The 21,868-nt window shown below is 46.0% G+C and overlaps 1 protein-coding gene across 1 annotated transcript in view; it reads right to left on the minus strand.

The window, feature by feature from the left end:
• Positions 1-21,868, minus strand: part of CSMD1 (CUB and Sushi multiple domains 1) — a 4,503,734-nt gene that overhangs the window by 1,300,025 nt on the left and 3,181,841 nt on the right. The window contains exon 36 of the mRNA XM_078647516.1: positions 16,086-16,182. Within this exon, the coding sequence (XP_078503642.1) occupies positions 16,086-16,182 (97 nt within the window). The remainder of the gene's footprint in view (positions 1-16,085; positions 16,183-21,868) is intronic.

Below are 21,868 nucleotides of genomic sequence, written 5' to 3' on the forward strand. Positions count from 1 at the left end.
CACCAGGCTTGGATGGACTAACCACCGCCTTTAATAAATAGCATGCCTCATTATTAGCCCCACATCTTCTCTCTGTGTTTCCAGATTCCCTAAACACAGGAGTCCTACCACCTTAATTGAGAGAGGCAGTCATTATTACACTCCTTAAGCCAAGGTAAGCCAAGGTAACCTGCTGATCTTTGCTAGTCATGCCGACCTCTTTCAATCATCAATGTTGATCATATCTATTGTTGGGCTTGGCCCTTTTTGGCAAGTTCACCCCTGAACTTTTTGCCTTTTAATATGATATAATGGTAGTGATTTCCGGTCTCTGCGCACCTTGGCACTGTGGGCCAGTGTAAAGTGCGTGCGCTCTCTGAGTGCGTGTGGTGAGATTGGCCTGCCCTCCCATAGGAATGCATAAGGGATATGTGTGTCCCTGGTAATTCCTGATGTGAGAGAAATGCAAGGGCAAGTTTGGTATGTGCCAACTTATGAGATTAAATGCTGTGCGATGGTGTGTGCAGATTTAATGTGACTAGTGGAGAAGTGCCATTTTTAGAAGTTGGCATTTCTGTGTGCAGTGAATGTGAATTGACTGTCTGGCTTGTGATTGACAGGAGCTGGCTGGTGTGCTTAGCTCCAGGAGCCAGAATGGGTCTGCCCGGTGGTGAATGGGGAGATCTGCCTGTAGATGGAAGGGAGGAGTTGCACCTGGGACCTGAAAAGGGCAGGGCCTTCCCTCCACAATGCTGGCTCCACCCCCTGTGCTGCGTCTTATGTCCCTGGCCCATCCTGTGAATAGAAGAAGAGGAGCTGAGCAAAACAAAGTGCTCCCAAACCAGTTGCATCTGGTTTTCCCTTAACCCTGTGCTGTGTCACAAAGGGAAAAAGCTGTATGAATAAGGGACTGTGACCCCAAGTAAATGTTCTTGTTCTGCTACTTGAATCTACCAGGGGCATGCTGCTGCTGTGGCCCAGGGGACGGGTTGCCTCCCTGGGCTCTGCCTTGCCCCTGGATGCCTGGAGGACTCTTTTTCTGGGACCCTGTTACCTTGCTTGTTTTTCCTGGACCTTGGAAAGACTTTGGCAGCACTGATGCTGCAGCACTTTTAGAAGGAATCCCCAGCGTAGGGATTCCCCCCGCCTTATGGGCTCTTGTGGGTGCCCACCCCGCTCCTTTTCACTTTGATTGTGCAGTTGTCCACCCTGCATTATGTCCGTTTGAGTGTCTTTACTCGAGCAGGTGCCCAACCTGCGTCTGCCTTTGCAGTGGAAGAAGCTGGTGCCCACCCCGCTCGCTATTGGTCATGTAAAGAGGGAGCCTGCACCTAATTTTTACCCCGGGGAAGTTGCTGCCACGTCTCCCTGCTGCAGCCGCCCGAAAGTCAGGCAAGTCTGCCTGTGACCTGGGCAGGGCCGGCGGCTGGGCAGGAAGAAGGCGCGAGAATTGCAGGGCTCCCATGAGCGGTGGGAAGCCGCGGAATAGAAGGAGGCAGCCTGGAGCCTCGCTGGCTCGATCCTGAAGTCCCGGTCCTGAGACGGGGGACCCGGTGAAGCATGGCACATGCTGCCAACATTGAGGAATTTAGCGAAGGGGGCCCGAGGCACATTGCCGGTGCTTACCCCCACCGCATACAGAAGGAGTCCCCTGCGAGAGGAGACCCGAGTCCTGCCCCAGAGCCAGTGAGTGAGTTCTAAAACTGTTTCTTTTTACTTTTTCATGTATGGTAATCTTTGGGCATGAGGGACGGGAATACTCCATTTTGAAAATCCTTTCTGTGCATGACAGTCCACAGCCAGAGGATAAACTCTGTGCTATTGACCCTTGACCCGGTCACCCCACTCACCGCACGCCTTCGTGTGCCCTGATTTCTCCACTGCTGCTGCCGCGATTTTCGCAGCCACTCCTGCTGCCGTAGGACCTTGTGCCTCCCCCTGCTCAGTGCCCCTCTCTGCCTGGGCCTCTGCTCTTGGTTTTTCTGCCTGCTACTTCTCCCCGTGCCTCTGCTCTCTAGGCTGCCCCCCTCGCCGCTCTCCCCAGGCTGTTTTTCCTGCTTTTAACCGCTCCCCGCCGCTGCTCCCCTGCGGCCCCGCCCCCGTCTTCTTCCCTCCTGATCCCGCTCCCCATTCGTTGCCCCGCTCCCGCCTCCCAGCTGCTCTTCCCTCCCACTTGGCCGTATATGGTGGGGTCCGTGCGGCAGTGAGCTGTGACCCTTGACCCGGTCACCCCACTCACCGCACGGCCCCCGTGTGCCCTGCTCTCTAGGCTGCCCCCCTCGCCGCTCTCCCCAGGCTGTTTTTCCTGCTCTTGTCCCCCCGCTCCCCGCCGCTGCTCCCCTGCGGCCCGCCCCCTTCTTCTTCCCTCCTGATCCCGCTCCCCATTCGCCACCCCGCTCCCGCCTCCCAGCTGCTCCTCCCTCCCTTCTTCGCCAAATATGGCGGGGTCCCCGCGTACGCGCAGCAGTCACGCTCAGCGGGCACGCCGATTGCGCGCCAAAGGCAAGCCCGTCTACGCCCATCCACGCCTGGACCGCGCCCAGCGCCAGACCCCCTGGACCTCGCCGGAGCCTGCCCACCCGACGGAGATACAACGCCGCCACCCTCCACGCACTCAACACCGGCCGACAGCCAGCCTGCTACCAAGTCACCCCGAAACACACCCACGGAGCCTTCACCTGCCACGCCTGCAATTTCACCTGCACTCGGTCCTGCACCGCACCAGTCAGAATAGCCGCCAACAACAAAAATCTCAAGTGCATCCTGCTCAACACCCCCTCCGTCCACAAACGCACGTCGAACTCTGGGACCTCCTCGACAAAACAGCGCCGGACGTCGCCTTCCTCACGGAAACCTGGAGGAATGCCACCTCAGCCCCCGACATCGCCATAGCCATCCCAGACGGCTACAAAATCACCTGGAGGGACGGCGTCAACCAAACCGGAGGAGGCATTGCCATTGCTCACAGAAACACCATCCGCATCAAGACCAACACCAACGACACCCTCACCGCCGCAGAGCACCTTCACTTCCAGATACACACCAATCCCAAGACCACCCTCAGAGGCACCCTCATCTACAGACCCCCGGGACTACGCTCACACTTCAGCAAAGCCATCGCAGACTTCATCAGCCCGCTCGCCCTCGCCTCCTCCGACTACATCCTCCTAGGAGACCTCAACTTCCACCTGGAGAACGACAAGGACAGCAACACCACCTCCCTACTAGACAACCTCGCCAACCTCAGAATCAAGCAACTGGTCAACACCCCCACCCACTACGCCGGCCACGCGCTCGACCCCGTTTTCTCTGCCAGCAACCACATCTCCTTCAGCCACACCACCGAGCTTCACTGGACCGACCACAGCTGCGTACACTTCAACTTCAGGAAGACAACGACTCACCACTGTCCGCAACAGACCCCCCGAAGATACTGGAGCAAGATCACCACCGACCAACTCACCACCTCCTTGAGCCAAAACCCTCCCACCCACACTACGGACCCCAACGAAGCAGCCCGCAACCTCACACAGTGGATCACAGACTGCGCCGATGCCCTTGCTCCACTGAAGAACCCTCCAAGAAACCCGACAGCAAGAAAGTACATTGGTTCACCAACGATCTCAAAGACTCCAAGAAATCCTGCCGTGCCCTCGAGAAAGCCTGGCGCCACAACCAGTCAACGTAAAACATGACAGCCCTCAAGAACGCCATCCGCACACACCACCAGCTGATCCGCACCGCCAAAAGATCGTCCTTCAGAGAACGACTGGACAGCAACACCCACAACAGCAAGGACCTCTTCAACATCGTGAAAGAGCTCTCCAACCCCAACGCCAGCAACAACGACATCAAACCATCGCAAGACCTCTGCAACTCTCTCACCACTTTTTTCCCTCGCAAGATCGCCGACATACACGACAGCTTCGGCGCTCAGATCGCAAAACCTACCACCGAACCTACGCTGCCCACCACCACCCTAAGCGCCTGGACGCCGCTCAGCACGGAAGACACCACCCACACGATGAACACCATCTACTCGGGCTCCCCAGCCAATCCCTGCCCTCACCACATCTTCAACAAAGCCGACTCCATCATCGCACCCCAACTCCGGGACATCATCAACAACTCCTTCGTATCCGCCACCTTCCCGGAGAGCTGGAAGCATGCAGAGATCAGTGCCCTCCTGAAGAAACCCACCGCAGACCCCACAGACCTCAAGAACTTCCGCCCCATCTCGCTCCTCCCCTTCCCCGTAAAAGTCATCGAGAAAACCGTCAACAATCAGCTGACAGCCTTCCTCAAGACGAACGGCTCCCTCGACCCATCGCAGTCCGGATCCTGAGCGAACCACAGCACCGAGACCGCCCTCATCGCAGCCACCAATGACATCAGGACCCTGCTTGACAACGGAGAAACCGCCTTCCTCAGCCTCCTCGACCTTTCGGCTGCATTCGACGCGGTCTGTCACCGCACCCTGACAACCCGCCTCCACCACGCCGGGATCCAAGGAAAGGCCCCGGAATGGATCACCTCTTTCCTCTCCGACAGAACCCAAAGAGTCCGTCTCCCGCCCTTCCTCGCAGAAGCCACCAAGATCATCTGCGGCGTGCCTCAGGGCTCCTCGCTCAGCCCCAACCTCTTTAATGTCTACATGAGCCCCCTCGCAGCCATCGCACGCAGGCACAACCTCAACATCATCTCCTACGCCGATAATACCCAGCTGATCCTCTCCCTCACCAACAACCCCGCCACCGCCAAAGCCAGCTTCCAGGATGGAATGAAAGACGTCGCGGACTGGATGAGGCTCAGCCGTCTGAAACTGAACTCAGACAAGACAGAAGTCCTCATCCTCGGCCCATCCATCTCCGCCTGGGATGACTTCTGGTGGCCCCCTGCACTGGGAACCCCCCCAAGCCCACGGACCACGCACGCAACCTGGGCTTCATCCTCGACTCCTCCCTCGCGATGACCAGGCAAGTCAACGGCGTTACTTCCCCCTGCTTCAACACCCTCCGCATGCTCCGTAAGATCTTCTGCTGGATCCCCACTGAAACCAGGAAGACGGTTACCCAGGCCCTCGTCACCAGCCATCTGAACTACGGGAACGCCCTCTACGCTGGGACCACTGCCAAACTACAGAAAAGACTCCAGCGCATCCAGAACGCATCAGCACGACTCGTCCTCGACATCCCCAGACACAGCCACATCTCCGCCGACCTGAGGGACCTGCACTGGCTCCCCGTCAGCAAAAGGATCACGTTCAGACTCCTCACCCACGCACACAAGGCTCTCCACGACTTGGGCCCGAATACCTCAACAACCGCCTCACGTTCTACACGCCGACCCGCCAGCTCCGCTCTGCCAGCCTTGCCCTCGCCACTGTCCCACGGATCCGCAGAACCACCACCAGAGGAAGATCCTTCACCTACCTGGCGGCCAAGACATGGAACACCCTCCCCGCCCACCTTCGTCTTACCCAGGACCATCTCTCCTTCAGGCAGCACCTCAAGACCTTGCTTTTCGAGCAGTAGCGCCCCCACCCTTCCCCCAGCGCCTTGAGACCCTCGCGGGTGAGTAGCGCGCTCTATAAATGTTTTTGATTGATTGATTGATTGACAGTCCACAGCCAGAGGATGAACTCTGTGTTATTGAACGCAAGCCAGATAGAAGCACCAGCCAAGATGTGCCTGGGAACTCACTTCTAACCTCACTAAAAAGACGTCAAAAGACTACAATGTATTTATCAATAGACTGTCCATTGTTTTGCGAATTGAAGACATCATGAGAACCTGAATTTAATAGGCGGGACCCTTAATTTGAATAGGAGACGGCAAAATTCAGAAATATTATGGGGTGTGATGACCTGTCCTCTTCCTTGTCCAATTGAAATTGGGGATTCTTACACTTGCAACATTGGGGGTTGGTACACGGACCTGGAAATTAGTATAACTAGCATAGGTTTAGTTAGAGAAATTGTCCGACTTGTCCGAATAGCTGACCTGTCACTGACCCAACGCACTCAATAGCTGATCAAGAACAGAGGTGCTGCGGAGCACTCTGTCAGACAGACTCGCTGACCCAATCGGGGTTACGGGACCTTAAGTGCTTGGTGAAGCACTTTGCTGGGGAAATTGATAAACCAATCGGGGTTTCTGACTGATAGCTGCAGAGAGGGAGTAGCGCAGGCGTTGCAACTGAACTGCGGGTGCTGGTCTCAACTTTCGGTGGTCCTGTCCTGATCCTAATCTGGTCTACCCTGTCCTGATTTCCATATTGCACCTGCTGGCCTACTGGCAACTGCATTTCCTTGGGGTTTCTTCTGTCCTTTTAACTGACCCGTGGCCAGGGTTGGTCTTCAAACCGTTCTAGGTAAATATAAATCTGTGTGGAAACAAATAGTACATTTTCTTGCCCTCCCAAAGTCTTGCTAAAGTCACTATTGCATATGTTCCCTTTTTCTCCCCCTCTTATGAGACATTATTAAATCATGATTCTTGGTAATTTAGTATGACCCAATTTTCTCCTAACCTTTAGAAGTAAAGATAAGAACTGTTCATGAAAATATAGATATTCCTTTTCTTTACCCTCCCTTGGAAACCTGAAGTGGTTAATCTGAATTATTAGTGTGTTCAAATTTCTTACCTTCTCTATAGCTACATGGTTACTGCAATTCTGTCATTATAAGTTATGTTCCCTCTTTTACCCACCCTCTTGAAAACGATTAAACCGTGACTACTAGTATGTCCCTTATTTACCCCGTCCTTTAGAAAATACCATTTCAAGTCTGATTTCTGTAAACTCATTAAAGTGTGTTCCCTGTTCCTACCTTTCCTTTAGAATTCTAAATGGTTGGCATAATATACCTTTTGCATAGTTATACACTTTTCATGATTCTGGTTATTGATAGCTTGCTTGCTGTAAACCTTTTGCTTATGACTTTCGACGAAGATTAGATAAAGGTTTTCAAAACTTCTCCAGTCTGTGGTTATTATAAATGAGTGCAAATGTATTGGTATTTTGACTGTTTTGCCTATCTTTACATCTAACTCCCTGATCCATTGTGATCATAGGTACCAGTGACAAGGATTGGTAAGTCAATGGTATAGGAATTGGTAGTATTTAATGTACTGGTAGTAGAGTGTAGGTTTACCCGACTGAGTAAACATGGTGAATTGAATTATGGGCCCAAGTGTGCATTGATAAAATTACAGTTGGGTGACCTGCGTGCTCTATCAGCACAATGGTCTTTTTGCAGTGGACAGCTGAAAAATCTCTCTCTGGACTATAGATTAGGATTAATTCATTTCCTATTCCTGAATCGTATTGACCATTCCCCCCTAAAACTTTTCTAGATGGGATTAGTCTCATACCTATGCTTTCTGCAATGTAGAGCTCCACAGTTTTCATTTTTTTCACCTGCCATGGCAGTGTTAGCTGATAGCTTCTTTCTGGGGGAGTTATTTACTCATATATACTTGATCACTGGTCACGAGGTCCCACAGACTCTTCTGGTGGGACTATTGGGCTATGTTAAAAATATGCCCAACACATGCTGTCATCTTATTGCCATGCTACTCCTGCTGGCCAAGTGCTGAGTGGCTATACACTGGGACAGAAGACCCACTCCCACCATTAAATCTTGGATTCACAATATCACATACGGTCAAGAGCAATTGTCTAACTACAGGGAGCTTATGTCACTCTGATCTCGCCCCAAGCACATCTGGAAGCCATTCACTTCCTAGCTTCGACAAAGGGACTCTGACTGATCAGCATCTATCTCAATGCCTTGAACAGCCTGAAACACTGTGGTCTTGCCTGTTTCTTTCTTGATTCACAGGAAGGTCACATAGCCAATTAAATTGCATGTATTGCCCAACCATTTAGGTACCACTCAATGTGATAAGTGGTTTTATTGTTGTCACTGCTTATTCTGTGTTGGTATACTTTAATATATTTTACTGTATGTAATCGATAACGAATGATGCTCTACATTGAATTAGTTAGCAATGGACACTTTTTCCCCTAAACCTTCCCTGACTCATTTCCCCTTCCTTCTTCTCCCTCCTCATCTCCATTTCTCTCCCTTTCCTTGTTAAGCTGACACTGCTGTGTTGCTGTGTAATTTGTAATGATCAATGCAAAAACAAAATTTAAAAAGAATACGCTGTACCCAGCTCCTTGCGAAACCCAAATTGAAAGGGACATACAATGTTGTTACGATTTGCCCGTCTTTTTAGGTGGTTGAAACTCAACCATCCAATGATCTCAACTGAGCCATTGATAAGAGAAACAGGGCAATAACATTTGGGCAGCATGAGAACCCCTTTCTTAAAAATCGGGACTGGTGTGGAAAGGACCCACGAGCTTGAAACCTTCATGCACAGTGAATTATTAAAAACATTGATCGATATTACACTTAATAAAGTCCATTGGGACCCCATCTAGCCCTGAAGATTTCCACTTGGACTTTGCCTTATAGCATTGATGACCTCTTGAAGGGTAACATGCATTGTCATACAGTGTGATAGATTAACCCTTAACATGTCCCCTAGACGCACCATTAAAAACAAATGAGAAATATCTATAAAATAATTAACCAAATCTGAAACCGGGACATTACAATTCAAAAAGGGATTTGATGGAGCTTCCCTTTGTTTGATCTGGTTAACCAGATCCCAAAATGTCTTACTATTCACGTCGAGTACCGGCCTTTCCAGACGCTTCGAATCCATACTATTCAAATCGTTCTTCCTTGTCCTAAGGGTGTTTTGATAAATATTATGAGTTTCACACACCACAAAGGGGACTTCGAGGTTACAGAGAGAGAGCCCGCCTTAACCTACGATCAGCTAAACAACAATGTCTGTCAACCCAGCGAGGGCTCATCTGCCTACTCCTAATTGGTTGTAACAGAAACTGCCTAGTTCTTAAACTTAGGATTTTATCATAGGGAAGCCTTGCATCCCTACATTTGTCCGATGAACAGTTCAAAAATAGCGGTAGATGGAGTTCCTACAATGTGGCAAGGGTAGGCCCCAGAACGCTCAGATGTCATAAAATCCTTATTCCATCACTAGTATGCTGAGTAATAGAAACCGGCGCCTCTGGTAAAGCCATTTTGTGCACTGGAAATTGTCCAACTGCGTGCAGAGAATTATGGTAACCCATTCTGTTGCTAAAACGGCACCATGAGAAATGGAAGTGCCAGATGTATAGTTACAAATATGTAATCTGTGACCGAGGCCCAACCAAGGCCTTTAAAAGAGGCCAATGAAGGCCCATCTTGGTTAAATAATTTCACAAGGTCAACAATGTCTTGTTCAGCAAGATACCCACCAAGCTCCTCCCCTCCACTGTCTGGTTTTGCCCACGTGGAAGCAGAGCATGCATTCCAAGCCCTGTACCTGTGCCTTGTAATTAGTCACCAGTTGACATTATAAACCCCGCAGTGAAGATAGTTGGGCTGTGATATATGCCTATAGGTTTTAAATCAGCGAGGAAAGCAAATAAAGATTTAAAATTAATACAAGTAGAAATAGAAAAATCATTATTATAAAAATGTGTTAAATAAAAAACGTAATTTATCCTTATAAAGCAAAACCATAAAAGTGGGATTTCTCATATCTAAAACTGAACCATCAGCTTTCAAATTCAACTTGACCGATAAAGAAAGACCACCCTTTGCTTTGCCTCGTAAGGAGGGGGTGGCTGGGCAATAGTAACATGCAAAGCAAGGGCAGGAAGAATAAGATGTGTCCAATGATTCCTGCAGAGCAATAAATTCATATTTTACGACAAAGTTTAACTAATCAGGGGTAGTAATCTTATCTTTTAAGCCAGCTATGTTCCAACTCAGCAATGTAAAAGGGCTCCTTCTGATAACATTCGCAGAGCCCTTTGTGGTAACTCTATCCTCCTGAGGGATTATGGTGTTGTAAGGTGCAGGAGAAACCCCTTGATCTGAGTAGCATCTGAGAGTCAGTCCACATAAAAAAAAATGGACTTAAAAATTATTTGAAAGAGGAATGGAGAACTTGATCCCCCCCCCTCCCCCACCCCCCATACACACACACTATGAAGCCGATCCAGGTTCTCGATAGTAAAACATTTGAAGAACTGAAGGGACAGACCTGAGTGCTCTGATATTTTGGTACTGGCGTGTTTGTGAGATAGGGTTACCGTGGTTGGTAAGAAGAATGTTAGGTCTCTAAACGTAACCTAATAGAACCAAGGATATGTTGCCCCCATCCTAGCACGACTCAGAAGGCCAAACAATAGATTTTGCACGAGAAATGGATTTCTAAAATTAACAATAACACAGTCCCCCTCTGCAGTACTGTACCAACCCAATCCATGGAAATCTACGAGTTACATAGCTCTTCATTAGACTCTACCTGTCCCTTGCTCAAAGGAGTGGTTCCAATAACTATAGCCACATCTGGGCAGGTGGCCAGAGGAATGTTTATTTTTGGCTGAATTGAAATAGAGCATGAATAGTTTCTGGGTTGCCCATGGGAACGCAAATTATTACGAGAACCAGTTCTGCTCCGACTAGAATCGTCAGGTGGTGGAGGGCACTGCCCAGAAGTCAAGTTAAATATTGTCAGCAACAGGACAATTAATGATAATTTCATCAGGAACACTGTATTGATTAACTGCTGGCGAAACCCTAAAATGGGATGTATGACGTTACAACGCAGGCTATTACAACGCCTGCCTTTACAACGCGGTTTTTACATCGCAGTCCATTACAACGCATAGTGCTTTTGGGTGTTGGATAGTGAATAGTTTAATTTACTATTCCAACTCCAGTCCCCGTGGACACTAGGGAAGGTTATTGGATAGTAAATTAACCTATTCCCTATCCTAGAGAGCCCCCCAGCGCAATGCGTTGTAATAGTTTGCGTTGTAATGACCGCGTTGTAATGGTAGTGCGTTGTAAAGGTTGTTTACCCCTAAAATGCTCTGCAGCGATAGCTTAATATACCAATCAAACCCTATGTTCCAGTGACGTTGGCTAGCATTCAAGAAAAGTGTTCACTACATAGTTTTGCTGTCATGACTCTTAACTGGGAAATGACGAAGCAATGCTAAAGTGAACTAGGCAACATAATGAAGACTATTTTCTTTTTATTGGGCAATCTGTTTTTCACAACGCTTCTAATATCATTAACCACTAGGCCACGTATTTCTGACGGGAAAAGGTAGAAGGCTGCGTATTATTGCAAAGTTGTATCGAAAGAGTTTCAGCTTTTTTTAACACTTTATTATATTCCAAACGTGCTGCTGTAGACGATGACAGAACTTATTTCCCTTATCCCTGAATCTTTAGTTCATACACCGGATAGGAATTTGGAGTTCGAAACTCTCCTATTAAGTCTATTTTATTGATTACAGGATACATAACAGTGCAAAACAGAAGTAAATGTAAGAGCATGAACATTCATAGTTGCATTATTGACAGCTTCCTTCAGTCTCTCATGTCAATTGCCTACGGTCTGACGAATGTGAAGAAAAGGAAGAGTGAACAATTCCATTAAAATGACCTAGATGTAACTCTGGCTTCAGCTTCCTGTCAAAACATAGAGACGATCACCCCAGATTCTGCCTCTTTAGGTTGTGCTGGCATTCCCTTAAGGAAAGCATCACTAAAATGAAGCAATATGTCTGATCCCTACACCGTTCGACATAGCTGGGGTGTGTTCTATTTTCATCTCTCAGCTTTTATTCGCCTTGTCCCAAAGGAGCCCAGACATCTCATGCTGACTGACTACCCAGAGCAGGTTCTATGATTTGCGAGGCCCTGGGCTAAAAGGTAATGCGCAAGCCCCCTCTAATTTACTTAAGGAAATTCCCAAGGCTCCTCTAATTTACTTAAGGAAATGTGCCAGTCCCCACTAATTTACTTAAGTGACCCCTTGCAAGGAAAACATTCAGAGACACCGCGGGAGGGCCATTGTACAGGATTTTAGCGACCCCACAGTTTTAACTTTCAGCCCACAAGCAATTCTCACACCTTCAGCTTGATAAGTGTAAGAATTGCTTGTGGGCTGAGAGTTAACACTGTGGGGGCGCTAAAATCCTGTATCATCGGCCTCCTGCAGTGTCTCTGAATGGGTCTCCTTGCAATTGAGATATTGCATATGCCTAGCGCCGGCCCTGTGTGTACCAAATGTTGGGTTAACAACAGAGACAAAAAGAAACATGTTTTTCAGCTTAATGAAAAGCAGATCTTACTACTGAAGCCGACTAACAGTTTGTCTGGGCACCCCCAGAGATTGTCCCTTTGTGTAGAAGGTAGAAGTTTACTACTTTAGTAGACTACATTTGACAGTGACCCTGCCTCCTCTTTACACTGCAGTCTTATTTTAAAGAATGATAAATACCTGGGACTGGACATTAGGAGGCAGATTTATTAAAATATAGCACATCACAGCCCAGCAATTAAAACCCAGCACTTTCCTTGCGTTTGCTGCATCGCCGACTCGGCAATGCAGCAAGGAAGAGGTAAGTGGTTTTGTTTTCTTTTTATTTTATTCTCCCTCGTCGTCGTATGTCGACTCTCTCCCACCCCACTCTCCTACCTGCACCTGCCGTGGCTGGATGTCACTCTGCTTTGCACCTTCCTAGCTATTCCTCTGTCTAACATCATCGAGGAGGAGACCATTTTCAAGATCCCCAAGCTTTTAAAATGTACCCGGATTATTTCTCTAATTTTTAAGTAATCTTTACTAATCAGGCATTATATACACTCCAGCACACTTGTTCACTGTTCCACCTCCATCATACTTGTTGCTATATGTCCCGTCTGATTTGCCATTTTCAGGGCAGCTGCCAGTAAGCTGGTCATAGAATGGTTCCTATGTCAAAACGGGCATGGAGCAGATACTCGCGTCAGGGCCAGACTGGCCATATCAGGCATTTCCCGAGGAGGCTGGAAGGGTGGTGGACAGTTTTGTTACTGGGGGCTGGTTTTACAGCTGGGCTGCAATATCGCCCCCGGAACTAAAGGAGCAAGCAAGCATAATCCACTCACTGTCATTTCCAGCCTCCAGGGGCCAGCCAGTGCTTTACACTTACACACCCTGTCCCCTCAAATTCTGCGTATAACAGCCAGGCTCGCTCACTACACACCATAGGGGGGCTGGTCTGACAACATTGTCAGGACTGCTTTGGGTTCCCGGTCTGTCCCTGACTCACGTTAGTGCTGAAGCTGATAAGTTCTGGGCATTTAGATCTCTCTGTTTACCCCGTGTATCCATTGCTTCTAGGGTCTTGCAAATCAGTCTTATTGCCAAGCGCTGTTGGTTTATTAGCAGAGTTATCCCACTGAAGGTTGAGCTCAAACTCTGCTTCGCTTGACATTAAACCACTCCAAAATGCAGGAAGTGATTTATTCTCTGGATGGCAAAGATCATATTCTTGCTCAACACTTTTATCTGCAGATTCTTCAGAGGTGCCAATAAATAAACTAACGTTTCATCCACTTCATGTCTAAAACTCTGGTAAAAACCTTCTGCCCAAGCTATCTATTGTTGTTGATGTGGGAACCGTTCAGTTCTTACCTTTCCTACTCTTTGTGTGTTCCGCAAGAGAAAAGATTGAGCAAAACCCACAATCCTGGCAAGGGGAAAATGAATCTCTCTCCTTTGGTGACTGGTATAAAGGCAAGAAATTACAGCACAGCAAGTATGTCCTTTTCTATAATTTCAGTTACGGCATAACTCTGAAGGTGACCATGAACAGGTGTGGGGAGCTGACGTGCCTTTCACTCCATGAGGCTAACAACAATGAAATAACCTTCTCACCGGAATCTCACTGTGGAATATATTGGCAGAGTTATCTTTTCTTAGCGCATTTTTGAGTCTGAAATAAGGTAACCATAGTCGGTGTTGAAATGGTGTGGATGCAGTCAGGCACCACCTAGGAAAATTGTTTAGGGAATCACATTAATTAATCAAAGGGTGTTAGATCACATTAAGGGCCAGATGTAGGAGCCATTTACCGACCGGTAACGGCCGATTTCGGCAGTTACCGACCGGTAAATGGGTTTTCGGTATGTAGGGGCACATTTTTACAGAATCGGTAAATTTACCGTTTCGGTAAATTTACCGATTCTGTAAAATACCGAATCGGTATTTTTACCGATTCGGTAAATCTGAGATGTAGGTGGGACTCTTCAGAGTCCCAAAGGCCCTACAAATTCGGTATTTTACCACCCAGTCCAATTGGGTGTTAAAATACCGAATTCAGGTGTGCATGCACATGTGTGCATGCACACCTATGCCATGTGACAGACAGACATGCCCTTAGGGCATGTCTGTGTGCCACATGGCGCACATGTCAATTTCTGGGGTGCCAGAGGGTGTCAAAGTGACACCCCCTGCACCCTTGCAGAATTCGGTATTTACCGATTCGGTAATTACCGAATTGGTATTTCCCATTGATTCCTATGGGCTGTGAAGCCCATAGGAATCAATAGGAAATACCGATTCGGTATTTACCGAATCGGTAAATACCGAATATTACCGATTCGGTAATTCCACATCTGGAATTACCTACATCTCCCCCCCTCTATTTTACCACTTCTTAAATACCGAATCGGTAAAATTCGGTATTTAAGAAGTGGTAAAATAGATTTACCTACATCTAGCCCTAAGTGCCCTAGTAATCCTGACTGTGTGGTAGCAGGAATTAACAGCACCTCTGGGAGTACAGTGTCACAGGGGTATTTCACATAAAGAGTTACCAGTTGACTAAGCCCGAGGCGAAATTCCGGCAGAAAATGACGGAATATTTGAAAGAATCAGTCCAGGAAAAAAACAATTTACGCAGATTATTCCCCACTGTCCTGTAGTCATGAGCAGTAATGTCCCCCATCCTAGATTTACTGGGAAAAGTGCTATTAGTAACTCCTTTGTTGGAGAGTGGTGGTGATGAATACGTTTGTATTGCTTTATTACCATTATTATTTATTAACAACAATAGATAATGCTATTGCGAGAACAAAGCGGTCTTGATTTCACTTATCCATTTTAAGACTTTTGTGCCATAGCTTTTGAGTTTGGTTTTTTGTCTCAGGTGGCAGGTTATTATCGGATAATAACATTCACTATAGGTTTCCGTTTTAAGGTAGAAGTATCTTTCAACATATTAAAAGGGAGATAATGTCAGCTGAATTTACAGCAGAAATCGAAAATTCAACCAAATTCTACAAGTTCACACTATTTCAAATTCAGGGTGATGTTGGTTAAAAAGCTGAATATAAACATAATAATATAAATTAGTCTGATATCTCATTTCTGGGGCAGTATTACGCGTTGTCTTGATTGCTCTAGGTGCACCTTTTAAAAGGTGCGCCCGACACAAACAATGACAATGAGCCCCATTATGGTGCTGCCCCAGGACAGCCACAAACTTGCGCTGCCCCCATATGAGAACAGGGAGTGGCTGCTTGCAGCAGCTCCCTCTTTTCACAGGGCAGGCGGCAACCCGCCTGCACTTATGAAGGGGATTAGAGATCCCCTTGCAGGGGGAGTGCAGTCAGTGACTGGATGTCTGGGGATCCCTAGAACCCACTTTCTCCCCTCCAGAGGAGTGCTCTCAGGGGGCGTTCACATAGTGTGCCACCTAGAAGGTGGAGCACTGTCGGTGTGTCCCTGAGAGCTTCTTTGCCTCTGCACCCGCATCTGTAATATGGCACAGAGGCAAAGGAATTCCCTAATTTGCATTGGACATGCCCCTAAGCATATGAAAGAACACCCGCTGATGGTAGGGCTGGCGCTTTAAGTTGGCCAGCACTATTGGTATTACTGAGGGGGACGCACAAGCGTCTGCGCCCCCTTCTGTCATATCAAAGTGTCACGGGGAGTGCAGAGCGAGCGCAAACACCTGTTGTGACCCCGGGATACTTAATGTAATTCGGACCCTGATTTTTTAAAGTCTGAAATCTACAAGAAAGCACTTTCATGTATGAGTCAAACGAGTCAGAAACCTTGGTACTTTTAATTGTACTCACAAACAATCATGAAAATCACTCCATCCATTTGGAAAGGGAATGTCCCAAAACATAGCATTGTTTCTTAATCATTGTGACATACCTGAAAAACTTCCAAGCCTTGGCGCATTCAAATCGCTGCCATCATATATCTCAAGTGAATCCCAGTTATGCTCTGTTGCAAAACTTATAACTTGAATCTGTGTGAAAGAAATTATCCAGCAGCATTAGCAAATGATAAATTATTGGATAATATAAGTTGGCTATGCATGAATATAATATATTATTATGTAATTTTCTTGTACAATTCCGCCAGCAATGAAAATTGGGATGTGATGCATTTCTTCTGTAGTTTATCGAGGCTGCAAATATAACATTCATTACTAACTTAATGTAATAATGTGTACGTTGCGTGTCTGTGAGAAAGAGGTTTTATAAAAAATCTAATTATAAGCTTCTAATGAGAATGGGTATCAAATGTATACAATCCAAACTAATATAGGGACAGTCATAAAGATAATGGTAGTTATTTTTCACAGTAAACATATTGTGATTATTGCGAGTAGTAATGGTAGTACAGAATTTCAACTGAAGAATACTTCACAAGAAATGAAACAAGCACTGGCACAGCAAATAGATCGATCTTATTGTTAAACTAAGTGCGTGTTAATAGTTGGTTAGAATTGTGAGTGCTGCCCCCATCTGTCCTAGAAAGAAGATACCACAATGAAACGACCTATTGGCTATAACAGTATGGTAACTGGGAGGAGCCCTCCTTTGTTGAGCAGACCGCATTAGGTGAAGTAGACTGTAAGCCCAAAAAACAATGCACTGAAGAGGAGTTAGACTAGGAAGTTTGCACAGAAACTTAAATGGCATAAACAACACACATTGCATAGTAGGTACGTTTGACATTGGGTCAGTATTTTCGGTGAAGCATAAGAAACCCTATGTGCCTGAGAATCTTTACTCTGCAAACAAAAAAGCTGTAAATCCACCAACACGTGACCAAGGCAGTAAACTAAAACCAATGAAATTACGAGGGTGATTCGTGAGTAGCTTTTAAGAGCCTTAGAGACAAACAGGGTGCATGTCTTAAACAAAAAAGTCAGCAATTAGAATGCCAGTGTGCCAGTAAATACATCAAAGATCGTGTGCTAACTCTGAATTAAAAGCTATAGATTATGCTGCTTCTGCAGTATAACAAAGGGCTACTTAAGCAGCATTTCCCATGGGAGAACAATTTAACGACCTTCAAATTACCATAGCCTTGATTGATAGACACCCAAACAATGTCAAACCATGAAAACACATGACAGCCAAGACACACTCTCCCTGCACTTTTTAAAAGTATTGATAATATGATATCTCTCAGAAAGCTAAAGCTTCTTGGAGTGAGACCTAAAGAATACTCAACTTAAGCAATGAAAGTATTAATTGCCAATTGTTTTCAACCCATGATATCCTATAACACATTCTTACATTACATTCTTGGTTTTACTTTGTGAAACACTGTTAGCACATGACTTGAATGTTTTATTAGTGCAACTTCTACTATAGGTGTTTAGTTGCAAGACCAATGTGTAAAGGTAACATTGATTTGGTATGTATGGATCTCATGGAGAGACTATCATTTATTTCAGTTTGTAAATCTGATAACCTACTGCTATGACATAGCAACTGTTGATAACAATATTAGTTACCCTTCGTTGTGATGTCAAAGGCCTTCCAGGCCAGGATGGCAGGCCTTCCTGAGAGCCTGTCAGCGCAGCTCTGCTTGTCTGCTTTGACTGAAAGCAGAACGCCCAGCAGTAGCCAGTAAAGGAAGGAAGGGAAGGTGGCGGAGGTGGATCTAGGACTGTAAGAAAGTTTCTCTTAACCCCTTCCATGCTCATGACGAGCTCAGCTCGTCATGCAGTACACTGGAGCTGTGCTAATGACGAGCTGACCTTGTCATGAACAATGGAAATAATCCACCTGCAGCACAGCAGGAAAATAACCTTTAGGGCAAGGATACATAACAGAGGCTATGTTATGTATGGCTCCCCCAGTACTCCTCCGCCACTGTCCAGCAGCTGAAAGCAGGTGCAAATTATTTTGGTAGCCATACATAACATAAAATGACAGATGGGTAAATTGGAGATTTACAGGAATGTATTTCACCTCGGCTACTGAAAGACATCATCGACAACTCGAGTTTCACTGTTGTTGTCTATTTGAAGTCACTCAGAATCCCTCGGTAAAAAGTATCCCTATAATTCATGTTACCCATCATTCATTCCGTGTGGTAATTTATTGGGCAAGCAATATTTACTACTTTGCTGTGTTTGAGACACACAAGCATGAACCCCATTACATCACACAATAGATTTTCAAGTTCCAGTATTCTTGTGAATAAATACAATGGTTGCTTTGAATTTAAAATGTATTCCACATAGTCACAAATACTTGTGCATGCTGCTAAACGATGACAGAATAAAGTGGTTGTGAAGGAGTTTTTACTGCATGCTGTAAACAAATATACTATGCGAGTGAGAAGTGGACAGCAAGGGGATTATTACGATGTCAGTCAGAGATGCCTCAGACCGACACCGTCTCAGTCTTGGGACCTCCAGTTGGTGTTACCATCTGCCTGATCACAATGCGACCGAACACTGTTCAGTCGGATACTCACATTTCTCTATTGGAGCATGTGTTACGGCCGTAAACCAGCTGTAATACAAGTTCCCATAGAGAAATGTGGGTCTGTGTAAAACCCTGCACCCTGTGGCAGGCCCCCCATGGAGCCTACCACACAGTGCAGGGATTTAGCTAGGTACCCTGTCGGTCACCAACCTTAGGGCGTAGAGGCAAGGAGGCCCTGCTAGGGGCTCCCAGAGTCAATTTCTGATAGCCTTTCTGTGTCAGAAAGGCTGGCATGGAAATGCTGTGGGAAACCAACTTCCCCTCCATAGGGGATTACAGTGCGGGTCCTACCGTTCGGAAGACTCCAAGAGCCGGGGGATCCGCATCGGAAGGGCCGGGCAGTTTACGCTCCGACAGCTATCGTAATTCGGCAGCGCTTAGAGACCTCTGGGTGATAATGCGCTCTATAAATCTACAATAACATAACATAACATAACGGTTGGACTGCACACTGACCGTGCTGGTCAGAAAGCCTCTGACCGTGGTTGGAAACCTTCAGACTAGCGGTCTAAGGCTTTCCGACCGACATCATAATCGGCCCCTCAGTTGCACTGTATGGTCCCTGGAGAAGTATCCCACAATTTTTTTGCTCTGGTTTATTGTGTAATAATGTGAGAAATTAGGTGTGGGGAAGTGAGTCCAATCAAGAAATTAGTCCACAAACATGTCTGATGAAGCACATAGTGTCGATAATTTAAACCTTTGCTCAATTCCTGGTAGCTATGGCACTGAGCAGACTGGTTTAACTTAGGAAAATTTCTAAAGTGTTAAGCAGTAACGAAAGAGTTAAAGAATCGAAGCACAAAACTATAAAAATCCTACAAACACTTTTTAAAAATAAAATAAATTGTAATATTAAAAATGATCACATTTCAATAAAGAGAACCAGAGATATGAATGTTTAAAATGTAAGATATAAAGAAGTATCATAGCATCTATAGGTGCAGTAGACTGGATCCTAAGCACAAATTGAGTCCTACAGCGATGCAGCAGAGGCCAGCTAAGTCTAAAAGGAGTATCTGGTCACAAAAGTTACCTTCTGACTAAAGACCTGATTTACATTTTGGCAGTCCTTCTGACCTCCACCAGGGTGATCGAATAATTTATTCCATCACCCTGGTGGAGGTGACTGTGGCCACATTTTAAATGACTGTTACCCGAACAGACATTTCAGGCATTGCCAGGAACCGCCGGATGGCACAGTTATTTTATTTTATTTTTTACAAAAAGAAAGTCCAAAAGTGGGATTTTCTTTTTGAAAATGAAAAAAAAAAATACCTCTCTCGCTATGGGAGTTTTTCCCATGGCAAAGAGGGGCATTGAGCACTTTTTCCATGCCCTTTACTGTCAGATTTTTCTTGGTAGTGAATGATAAATAAAAACAGCTATATGTCCACCGATCTAAATTAGATGTGCTGACATTTAGCTAAACTTCTGAAGAGTTTGATCTCAGTGAAGATGGAATAATCTTGGCCATCGTCAAACGATGATCTGCAGTAGTTTAAATTGGGCAGTCAGGCCATAGACTTGCTTGGATGATCTCTCTCTATCAAGAATTAAATTGGATCTATAGACTTTTTTTATGGAAGACAAAACCCTCCAATGAGGCAAGGGTGAAAGTTGTATCATATATCCTATGATGTTGTTGAAGCCAAATAACCATTGGCTAAGGCGCGGCTGAGTCTCTTGGTTTCGGTGTGAAAAGTTCTGTGAAGGGAAATTAACATTTTCCATCTGAAGTTCTCTCATCAGTCAATAGATTTTATTCCTTCTTCGGATCAAAATTATTATGGTGAACTTAGTCTCCTTTTTGAGCTCAAAAATGTACAGTGAGACAAGCCTACAATCTGTTGCCAGTAAGGTTGCACTGAAGCTGGATAGCTTAGCCATGAGCGTCCGTTTATGTGTTAATGCAAGCGGTAGATAGCTTAATGCACGACCAACCTGACTTCCTTCACAGTGGAGGTCGTATTTTTGGCAAATAGCCCTTAGTGGATAGTTTTGGTACAACTTTGCAACATTTAAGACTATCTCCTCTTGGCATTCTTCTTAGGCTGTCAGGACCTCAGAGACAACCCTGAGAGTCTAAGACCCTCTCTTGCAGAGGCCACCTACACAGTCTAGTCAGGTACCCCTTTCACTGGTGAACTCATCACTCCAGAAAAAGGTCTCTTCCATCTTTCGATGTCCATGTTGTCATACAGGAGATCAGCCAACTGACCCTGGGAGTGCTCTTCTCAGTCAGTGGGAGAAGGTCCAGACCTTCATGTTTCCTTATAGGTTTCAGACATCTAATCATTGACAGGTCCAGAGGTGCTATGTTTGTTTAATTCTCTAGCAAGTGGATGGGAGTGAATCCTGGATATACCATGACAAATGGATAGTAAGATCCTTCTCTCTTTTCCAGCACATCTTTTTTACCCCTACAGGAGATTAGCAGACCGTGCAACATTCTCAGAGAAATCCAACATGGCATAAACCTTATGACCCTGGAGTAGGCGTGTGGCACAACCAAAGGTATGTCACGAATAACGATCAGTTCCCTCCCAATCAACTACACCAAACTGATTTTGGGCCTGTTCCTTCCTCTTTTAGGACTGGAAACAGGAGGATTTAGGTTTCACCTGGAATCAAAAGACCTCTATTGTTAACATCTCACTCATCAATAAACTGAATAGGAACTGGCCTATCAATGCTAATGTTGCTCCTGTAACCACTTCAAATGCCATTCTTTGGTTAAGCTGGGGCACTTCTTTCATTCAGGCCATACTGCCAGGCCCAGGCCATGGTCTTTGCAAGCAGTATTTCATGTTTTAATAAAGAGAACACTTGACAGTGACAGCTGCAGACAGGCTAATGTTAATTAGCCAATTAGGGCCTAAGGCAGAGCAAGTGTAACTGTATAAAACGTTCCTGTTCCCATAAGTGTATTAAAACATCCAAACATTCATTGTTAATAATATATATCACAAATAGTGGTAGAATAAACTTTGAAGTAGGTCGTAAGTCACAGATACAAAATCTTTATTTCAATTGCACTTTGCATTTTCTTATGGAAAAATCTACAAGCCTATACAGTGAAACATGGCTTTTGAGAACTAGTCACTGTTGGAACATGTAACCCTAATTTCGTCCATGTTCCATTTGTAAATTTTCGGTACTATATCTTGAGGGTTGCAAAGCCTAGTTAGGGACACTTAC

The sequence above is a fragment of the Lissotriton helveticus genome, chromosome 6 (assembly GCF_964261635.1).
Source record: "Lissotriton helveticus chromosome 6, aLisHel1.1, whole genome shotgun sequence".
In the NCBI taxonomy this organism is placed as follows: domain Eukaryota; kingdom Metazoa; phylum Chordata; class Amphibia; order Caudata; family Salamandridae; genus Lissotriton; species Lissotriton helveticus.